We start from the raw sequence: 10,381 nt of genomic DNA on the forward strand, positions 1-10,381 counted from the left end.
GGCCAGGGAGAGAAGGGAGTGGAGGACATCTTGGACATGGGAGGAGGTAATGGCAGGGGACAAGACCCTGCCATGGAAATAGGTGGAGACAGCGAGGGAGGAACAGCGAAAGTGGAGTGAAGAGCGGGCCCAACGAAGGAAGCACAAGAGGCACCCCAAATAATTGTTTTGGGGGGGGCACACGGGTAGTTTGGCTGGGCCAAGGGTGAGCCCTAAGCCAACTCCCCGTGTTTATTATGGGGAGTGTATTGAGTGGAGAGCGCCGGAGTATGCGGAAGTGCGCAAGATCTCGCCCATGCGCACGCACAGTCCGGTGCAAGCGATCCCAGCCCCTCGCAAGTGCCGTGTTAGAGTGGGCATCCAGCCTGGAAGGAGGATGCCTGTGCAGCGCATCTGGCCACCGGTGCGCCTCCTAGGCCCAGGCTACCCTACACCTGCTCTACGCACGGCAACCATCAGGCCTCTGCACAGCCCAGTTCGCCCTGTGCCAGCACTCCGCTCGTGCAGGGCTGCTATTACCATCCAGCCAGGACGGGTTGTGCAGGAGGTACGCTCCAGACCTCCAGTGCCTACTCATGGCCCGGTGTATCCAGTTCCCGCTCCTCGCACTAGCCCTGAGGTGCGTGTCTCCAGTCTGGCGTGTCCAAAGCCAGCACCACGCACCAGGCCTCCAGTGCGTCAGCCCAGTCTAGTACGTCCTGTTCCCGCTCCTCGCACTAGCCTTGGGTTGCGTGTCTCCAGTCTGGTACCTCCACTACCACCCCCACGCACCAGGCCTCCAGTGCGTCAGCCCAGTCCAGCTCGTCCTGCTCCTCGCACTAGCCCTGTGGTGCGTGTCCCTAGTCTGGCGCATCCTAAGCCAGCCCCACGCATCAGGCCTTCAGTGCGCAATCCCCGTCTAGAGCTTCCGGCAACAGTGCCTCGTCCAGAGTGTCCAGCGACAGTGCCTCGTCCAGAGTGTCCGGCGACAGTGCCCCGTCTACAGCTTCCGGCGACAGTGCCCCGTAGAGAGACGGCCCACAGTCCGGAGCCGAGAGAGACGGCCCACAGTCCGGAGCCGAGAGAGACGGCCCACAGTCCGGAGCCGAGAGAGACGGCCCACAGTCCGGAGCCGAGAGAGACGGCCCACAATCCGGAGCCGAGAGAGACGGCCCACAGTCCGGAGCCGAGAGAGACGGCCCACAGTCCGGAGCCGAGAGAGATGGCCCACAGTCCGGAGCTGACAGAGATGGCCCACAGTTCGGAGCCGAGAGAGACGGCCCACAGTCCGGAGTCGGCGCAGCGAGAATCGCCCTACAGTCCGGAGTCGGCGCAGCGAGAATCGCCCTACAGTCCGGAGTCGGCGCAGCGAGAATCGCCCTACAGTCCGGAGTCGGCGCAGCGAGAATCGCCCTACAGTCCGGAGTCGGCGCAGCGAGAATCGCCCTACAGTCCGGAGTCGGCGCAGCGAGAATCGCCCTACAGTCCGGAGTCGGCGCAGCGAGAATCGCCCTACAGTCCGGAGTCGGCGCAGCGAGAGTCGCCCTACAGTCCGGAGTCGGCGCAGCCAGAGTCGCCCTACAGTCCGGAGTCGGCGCAGCCAGAGTCGCCTTTCAGCCTGAGGTCTCCAGCAACGCACATCAGCCCGAGGTCTTCAGCGATGCGCCATAGCCCAGAGACTTCGGGAGGGGTAATATTTAATGGTTATTTAGCGGGGGTGGACAGGTAAGGTTGGGGAGTAAGGCCGGAGCCTGATCCACCTCCATAGTAGGTGGGTTGGGGAGGGGGGGTGTAGCACAAGAACCGTCGGTGACGGTGGCCACCCTCCCTTCCCTCCCTTTAGTTTGGGATAATGACTTTTTTGGGGGTTATTTTTGTGTTTTTTTTGTTTAGGTGCATCCGGGGTCTGCACCTTTTGGGGGGGGGGGTACTGTCACGTTCTGACCAGTAAAGTGGTTATTTGTTATTGTAGTTTGGTCAGGAAGTGGCATGGGGTGTTTGTTTTATGTGGTTCGGGGTTTGTTGGGATATGTGTTTATGTAGAGGGGTGCTTGTTTAGAGTGTTCCGGGGTTTTGGTTAATGTTCTGTTAGTATATTTCTATGTTCTAGTCTAGTCTTTCTATTTCTATGTTTAGTTGATGGGGTTTACCTTCAATTGGAAGCAGCTGCTCTTCATTGCTTCAAATTGAAGGTCTTATTTAAGAGGGGTGTTTTTGTCATGGGATTTGTGGGAAGTTGTTTTTGCACTGCTGTGTGTAGCCTGCATTACTGTTCGTTCGTTCGTTTTCTTGTTTTGTTTATTTAGTGTTCAATAAAAGTTTAAAATGAGCACTCAACCCGCTGCGCCTTGGTCCACTTCATACGACGGCCGTTACGCCATAGAAGATAACAAATAAAATGTCCCTCTTCCACACTACCAATAACCACCCAATCCAGGTCACTAGATGCCTCAGAGGACACAGCCTGGGTGACCAGACACTTCACTCTATCATCCCATGACTGAGAGAGAGAGAGAGACATACTGTACTATACTTTCCCTCCCCTCCTCTCTTACCCAGTGTCTTTCTCTTACCTTTCTCTTAAACTAAGCTTTCCTCGAGGCACAGCACTCAATGCCCAAGATACAAATCTGCCTTATTCTCTTTACCCTTTTCTCTGTCCTCTCCTCCCCCTTCCTTTGGTACACAGTTGCAGCTCTATTTCATGATTGTCTCAACTCTGCACTTTCTCTACGATCTCATTCACTCCCACCCCTCTCACCTGTTCTCTCTCCCTCCCTGTCACTCTCCCTCTATCACTGACGAATATTGCTCTCCGCTCATACAAATCAAATCAAAATCGAATAAAATTGTATTAAGGCTGTACCATAAACTCTACCATAAAGGCTTGATTAGTGGAGGTGGAGTGCTGCAGAGATGATTGTCCTTCCGGAAGGTTCTCCTATCTCCACAGAGAAACTCTGGAGCTCTGTCAGAGTGCCCATCGGGTTCTTGGTTACCTCCCTGACCAAGGCCCTTCTCCCCCAATTGTTCAATTTGGCCAGGTGGCCAGCTCTAGGAAGAGTCTTGGTGGTTCCAAACTTCTTCCATTTAAGAATGATGGAGGCTACTGTGTTCTTGGGGACCTTCAATGATGCAGACATTTTGTGGTACTCTTCCCCAGATCTGTGTCTCGACACAATCCTGTCTGGGAGCTCTTCGGACAATTCCTTCGACCTCATGGCTTGGTTTTTGCTCTGAAATGCACTGTCAACTGTGGGACATTTTTATATAGACAGGTGTGTGCCTTTCCAAATCATGTCCAATCAATTGAATTTACCACAGGTGGACGCCAATCAAGTTGTAGCAACAGCTCAAGGATGATCAACGGAAACAGGATCCACCTGAGCTGAATTTCAAGTCTCATAGCTAAGGGTCTGAATATTTATGTAAATAAGGTATTTCTGTTGTTTATTCTTAATACTTTTACAAAACTTTCAAAACAACTGTTATGGGGTATTGTGTGTAGATTGCTGAGATTATTATTCTTTTAAATCCATTTTACAATAAAGTTGTAACGTAACAAAATGTGGAAAAAGTCAAGAGGTCTGAATACTTTCTGAAGGCACTATTATATCATGGTGTACAAGACACCTGATTGATTCGCGCCTGTCTGAGTAGACTAATCTATTATGGAGGCAGTTTGTATGGCACAGTCCATCACTCTAATGTGCTACTGAAATTGTATATGGTTATATTACATAAGAATATTGGTGCAACACAAAAAAATATATATATTATTTTATAACAAAGGCAGTTTCTAGGGGCCAAGACAAATTTCTTCAGCCTCCCGAGGGTGGACCATTTCAGATTGTCAGTGATGTGTACACTGCGGCCCCGTCGATGTGGATGGGGGCATGCTCCCTCTGCTATCTCCTGAATTCCACCATCAGCTCCATTCCGCCAGGACCTTCACCTCCTCCCTGTAGGCTGTCTAATCGTTGTTGGTAATCAGGCCTACTACTGTTGTTGATTGAGTTGGAGATGTGTAAGGCCACATAGTCATGGGTGAAAAGGGAGTATAGGAGGGGCCGTGCACCCACCCTTGTGGGGCCCCTGTGTTGAGGATCAGCGTAGTGGAGGTGTTGTTGCCTACCTTCATCACCTGGAGAGGCCCATCAGGAAGTCCAGGACCTAGTTGTACAGGGCAGGGTACAGACCCAGGGCCCAGAGCTTAATGATGAGCTTGGAGGGTACTATGGTGTTGAAGGCTGAGCTTTAGTCAATGAACAGCATTTTTACATAGGTATTCCTCTTGTCCAGATGGGATAGGGCAGTGTGCAGTGTGATGGCGATTGCATCATCCATAGATCTATTGGGGCTGTAAGCAAATTGCAATGGGTCTAGGATGACAGGTAGGGTGGAGGTGATATGATCCTTAACTAGCCTCTCAAAACACTTAATGAAGACAGAAGTGAGTGCTACGGGTGATAGTCGTTTAGTTCAGTTACCTTCACTTTTTGGGATACAGGAACATTGATGGGCATCTTGAAACAAGTGGGGACAGCAGACTGCGATAGGGAGAGATTAAATATGTCTGTAAACACTTCAGTCAGCTGGTCTGCGCATGCTTTGAGGATGCATCTAGGGTTGCCTTGCGAGGGTTAAAACTCTTAAATGTCTTACTCACATCGGCCACGGAGAACGAGAGCTCACATTCCTCGGGAGCGGCCCCCTGCTTGAGGGGGAATATACACGGCTTTGACGATGACCGAAGAAAATGATCTCGGAGGGTAATGCAGTCGGAGTTTGATTGTGAGGTATTCTAGGTTGGGTGAACAAAAGGACTTGAGTTCCTGTGCGTTACCACAATCACACCATGAGTAGTTAATCATGAACCATACACCTCTGCCTTTCTTCTTCCCGGAGAGTTCTTTATTCTTATCTATGCAATGTACTGAGAACCCTACTGGTTGTATGGACGGGGACAGTATATCTGGGTAGAGCCATGATTCCATAAACAGAGTATGTTACAGTCCCTGATGTCTCGCCCTGAGCTCGTCTACTTTATTGTCCAGGGACTGAACATAAGCAAGTAATATACTCGGAAGCGGTGGATGGTTTGCACTCCTCCTGAGTCGGACTAAAACTCCACTCCAAATACCTCTTCTCCTCCGGCCGGCGTCTTGGACCAGCCTCTGGGATAAGTTCAATCATCTTGAGAGGTACGAACAAAGGATCCAATTTAGGAAAGTTGTATTTCTGGTCAAAAAGATGGTGAGTTACCGCCTCTCTGATATCAAAAAGTCATTTCCGACTACATGTAATAATGCAGGAGTAATAAAGGCCTTTTATATTATTATTATTGTTATTATTTACCAGCACCCTCAGCACCCCTACTTCATGTGGCTATGGTCCCTCCTCTCACTACAGCATGGTATGTAAGGGACCATAGCCACACTCTAAATGGGCTCTGAGTAATCATGTTAGAGCATGGGGAGCCCAAGTGGAAGAAATACGCACGCACACACACACACACACACACAAACACACACACACACAGTAAGAGCTAACACCACCATTACAGTCATAGCATGAGACCTCTTAAACAACGAGGACACACAGTCACGTACACCGACCCCTATCAAACACACACACACGGACACGCACACACACCCTCTCTTTCTCTCTCCCTCTTCTCCTGACCCAATTCCCTCTTTCCTGACTGTCACTCTGGTTAGTGTACATGATATGGCTGCCATATCAATAGACACCCATGTCATCCCATACTACAGGAGGGAGAGAAGAAGAAGGGAGACATGCTTCATTTCAAAATGCCATGGTGTCTGGTCTAGTTCAAAGTCCCAGTGACTCCCTGTAACCAGGACCTGATGCAGGTGCATGCAGAGTGAGGGGTCAAATAAGGGTTGAGGCTCAACAGCCAACTCACTGCTTTCCCTTCCACCTCTTCCTCTAGGTTTTGGCCTTTCTAGGGAGTTTTTCCTAGCCACCGTGCTTCTACACCTGCATTACTTGCTGTTTGGGGTTTTAGGCTGGGTTTCTGTACAGCACTTTGAGATATCAGCTGATGTAAGAAGGGCCTCCTCTCCTCTCCTCCCCCTCTCCCAAAGGTTCTCCTCCTCATGGTCTAATCAGCCAGAGACCCCTCACACACTTACTCACACACGCTAGAGTGGATTGGATCACACACACACACACACACACACACACACAGACAGACAGACAGACAGACAGACAGACAGACAGACAGACAGACAGACAGACAGACAGACAGACAGACAGACAGACAGACAGACAGACAGACAGACAGACAGACAGACAGACAGACAGACAGACAGACAGACAGACAGACAGACAGACAGACAAACAGACAGACAGACAGACAGACAGACAGACAGACAGACGTACACATGCACACACACACACATGCTACTCTTACAAAACTGTATGCAGTGTGAGGGTCTGGCCTGTTTAAAGACCATCACAGCATACGGCACTGAGACAAACACTGATACCGGGGGAGGAGGAGGAGGGAGAGAGAGAGAGAGAGAGAGAGAGAGAGAGAGAGAGAGAGAGAGAGAGAGATCAGGTACAGCTGGACGAATGAGGACAATCAGTGAAAGAAGAACGACGAGAAAGGAGGAGTGGGTAGAGTGAGGTGGAGAGGAGAGGACCAATAGCACTGATACAGATAGGGAGGTCTGCTGACACTGACTGTGGACATAGTCAACACTGTACATCTTCCCTGGCCTCTCAGATGTACAGCCTGGCTTGAACCTGAAACCCCGACTTTCCACCTGTGCCAATAGGCTAAACCCTCTTCATGAAGGCTATTGTGGTAGTTTCACATAGTAGATGCATGGTGGGATGCTCCACTGATCTGAGTGTCAGTAATTAGACTACTATCCTCTAGTGAGTAGGACTGTTATATATGTTCTACTCTCTTTAGTAGATCTAAAACAGTAGGCTCCTATTTTGAGAGTAGGCTAACTGACTGACAGCAGAAGTGATGATGTCGTTATAAGCTCCTCTCTGTCCTGCTCCTGGCGTAGATAGTGTGAAAAGTCATTAGACAAAGAATGAGTTTTGGGAGAGTTATTGGAGTGATGTGAAGGACAGGTGGAGGTTAGAGAGAGGAGAGGGAGAGGGAGAGGGGGAGGGAGTGGGGAGGAGAGGAGAGGTTAGAGGGGAAAGGGTGTGAGGTGTGAGAGAGGGAAAGAGGGAGAGAGAGAGGGAGAGAGAGAGGAGGGAGAAAGTAGGGAGATATGAGAGGGGAGAGGTAGAGGGAGAGAGAGAGGGAGGGAGAAAGGGAGTGAGAGAGGGAGGGAAAGAGGAGAGAGAGTAAGAGGGAGGGAGGGATAAAGCAAAGGGGTGTTGAAGTCCTCTGATCATTGTGACTTTGAGGCCAATCCATTACCCTGGTCCCTGTGCTACTGTGACATTATTCAATGTGTGTGTGTGTGTGTGTGTGTGTGTGTGTGTGTGTGCATGTGTGTGTTGTAATAACAGGGATGACGTGCCGTGCAGGGAGCGGAGAGCGGAGTGAGTCGTCCATCAGGGACTATTGACTGAGCGCTCCACCATCAAATTAGCTAAATGAATTGATGTGACGATAAGCAGTGATAAGACCTTGGAGCGTCGCTGGGTGGCCGTCCCAGCAGAGGACAACTGCCTGTTTACTCGCCAGAATTGTACAATAACAAAACACATGGTGCTGGCCAACAGTCTAAGCTATAGGCCTAATAACTACACCACCTGAGTATTGGGACTGCACTTCCTCTGACCATCTGTCAAACTTTATTGCTGCTGAATTAAAGACAGTGACAAAGTGAGATTTATAGAAACACATGAGCAAGACACTGGCACAGGTCACCCATACGCTATAAACAAACAGAACAACTTGAATCCTGCTTTCTGTACACATGGACAGTGGTCCACACACACACACACACACACACACACACACACACACACACACACACACACACACACACACACACACACACACACACACACACACACACACACACACACACACACACACACACACACACAGAGCCCACCCACTGCTCCATCCCCATTCTCACCTTGGAACTTGAATCCTTCGATCTGGACCCAGAGGCAGAGGTCCTCCGTCTCACAGTCACATCTCCAGGGGTTCCCGCTGAGCCCCAGGGAGCGCAGGGAGGGCAGGGCGATCAGAGAGCTGATGTTCAGCGTCGTCAGGTTGTTCCTGCTCACATCCAGCACCTGCAGAGCCATGTTCTCTGAGAACGCGTCTGGGTGGATCTCATTTAGCCCCAGATTGTCTGTTAGCCGTAGCATCACCAGGCTTGACAATGGTCCAAAAGTCCGGTCCTCAATCTGGGTTAGTGTATTGAAGGACAGGTCAAGATAGGCCAGCTTTCGGAGATTCCCGAAGGTGGACTCGGAGATCTCGATCAGGGTGTTGTTGCTGACGTCCAGGTAGACCAGATCAGACAGGTAGTTGAGTTGCAATGCTGGAAGTTCTCCGATGTTGTTGTTGGAAATGATGAGTTGGCGGGTGGCTAGAGGGAGGTCGTTGGGGAAGAGGGTGAGCTCTTGCCCAGCGCACTGGACCACCAGCTGGTCGTCACACACACACCTGTCTGGGCATCCTGCAGTGAGAGCCGGGTAAGGGGCAACCCCCATCACAAAGATAAAGAGAAAGAGTAGCCGGAGGGATTGGGAGCTTGGAGCAGGCAGGAGACGCATGATGAAGCCGCCCAGGGTGTCATGAACTCTGGCTGAGCAGGACCAGGAGGACACCCCAGGACCAGCGCTCCCCCCCGCGCATCCTGCATGGGGCTGCGGGACTGGGGGTGAGTCCAGACGGCTACTCTGGAGGACCGGCTCCCGCTGCTGCTTCTGTTGCTGTCTGGAGGGTTGGATCGTGCTTATATCCAGACTCTCTCTTTTTTCTCTCTCCAAAAGGCTATTGGTCACTCACTCACTCTAACGCACGCCACGCACGCCCACAAGAAGCCCGCGTTAATTCCGAAGGTGACCCTACTGACGGACGCTGGTCGCGTGGTGAGTGAGAATCGTTAAGGTTTATCGGGCTCAGATTCTCATGGAAGGAGAGAAGAGAGAGGAGAGAAAGATGAGATAAAAGAGAGAGGCTCAGTCGCTCTTTTCTGTCATTGCCTCTGTATGTCATCATTGTCAGTTAGTTGTCGCCGTCAGAAAGCATTGTTTGTTTTTTCCAAACTGCTGGATGGTGAAATGTATTATATTCCAGGACGAGATTCCTCCCGGTTCCTGTAAAAGAGATTTGTGTGTACTAGTAAAGCGCCTGTTTTGAATGGAGATGTAGTAGGCTAATAATCACCGTCTGCCTTGCTATGTCTCCAGCTAATCCGTTATTTCAGAGTGTGACTGGAAGTGCGTGCGTCCTTTTCTGCCTTCTCGGCTGTTCTGCCTGCATGTGTTGTGTGTGAGCGCTGCCCTCTCCTCTGTCTCTCTCTATCTCTCTCTCTTCCTCTTTTCTCTGCAGCTGTGTAGATAGAAATAGTGATGGGAGGGTGGCTGTGTGCCCTGTGTGTGTGTGTGTGTGTGTGTGTGTGTGTGTGTGTGTGTGTGTGTGTGTGTGTGTGTGTGTGTGTGTGTGTGTGTGTGTGTGTGTGTGTGTGTGTGTGTGTGTGTGTGTGTGTGTGTGTGTGTGTGTGTGTGTGTGTGTGTGTGTGTGTGTGTGTGTGTGTGTGTGTGTGTGTGTGTGTGTGTGTGTGTGTGTGTGTGTGTGTGTGTGTGTGTGTGTGTGTGTGTGTGTGTGTGTGTGTGTGTGTGTGTGTGTGTGTGTGTGTGTGTGTGTGTGTGTGTGTGTGTGTGTGTGTGTGTGTGTGTGTGTGTGTGTGTGTGTGTGTGTGTGTGTGTGTGTGTGTGTGTGTGTGTGTGTGTCAGGAGTCCGTTAGACCGTGTGTGTCACACAAGTTGACTCTGTTTGCCCCATAGTGACGTAACCAGGTGTTTCCTATTTCTGTCTCCTCATACAACTTGGTCTAAGTGCATTTCGTATTATTCTGTATGTAAATCTGTGACTTTACATTTAGTAGGCCTATGATATGTTAGGTCACATTATGAATTCAATCGCGGTTGTACAATATCATATGAATTAGAGGACGTATATTATCACACATCTAATCCATTCATACCATAACATACGAATTGGAGGATGTATAGTATAGACCAGGTTGCTTGTTGCATTGTAACAACAAAGTACAATTATGGGGAGAATTTACGTTGGTGGTTTGGTAAACTGATTACAAAGGACAGGATCATTTTATATGAAAGGTTAAGGGAATTTACGTAGCAGATGAGGTGAATTGGGTTAAGTTTAGAAGAAGGGTTAGGCTAAGGGTTAGCTAAACTGCCACAGTTGTCC

General features: G+C 50.1%; 1 protein-coding gene across 1 annotated transcript in view; it reads right to left on the bottom strand.

Moving 5' to 3' along the window:
* The window catches only part of LOC106584287 (leucine-rich repeat-containing protein 52-like), a 31,753-nt gene extending 22,318 nt beyond the window's left edge, over nt 1-9,435 (bottom strand). The window contains exon 1 of the mRNA XM_014169359.2: nt 8,067-9,435. Within this exon, the coding sequence (XP_014024834.1) occupies nt 8,067-8,715 (649 nt within the window). The 5' untranslated portion in view covers nt 8,716-9,435. The remainder of the gene's footprint in view (nt 1-8,066) is intronic.
* Between the last annotated feature and the right edge of the window lie 946 nt (nt 9,436-10,381).

This window comes from Salmo salar, chromosome ssa23 (assembly GCF_905237065.1).
Source record: "Salmo salar chromosome ssa23, Ssal_v3.1, whole genome shotgun sequence".
Taxonomy (NCBI): Eukaryota; Metazoa; Chordata; class Actinopteri; order Salmoniformes; family Salmonidae; genus Salmo; species Salmo salar.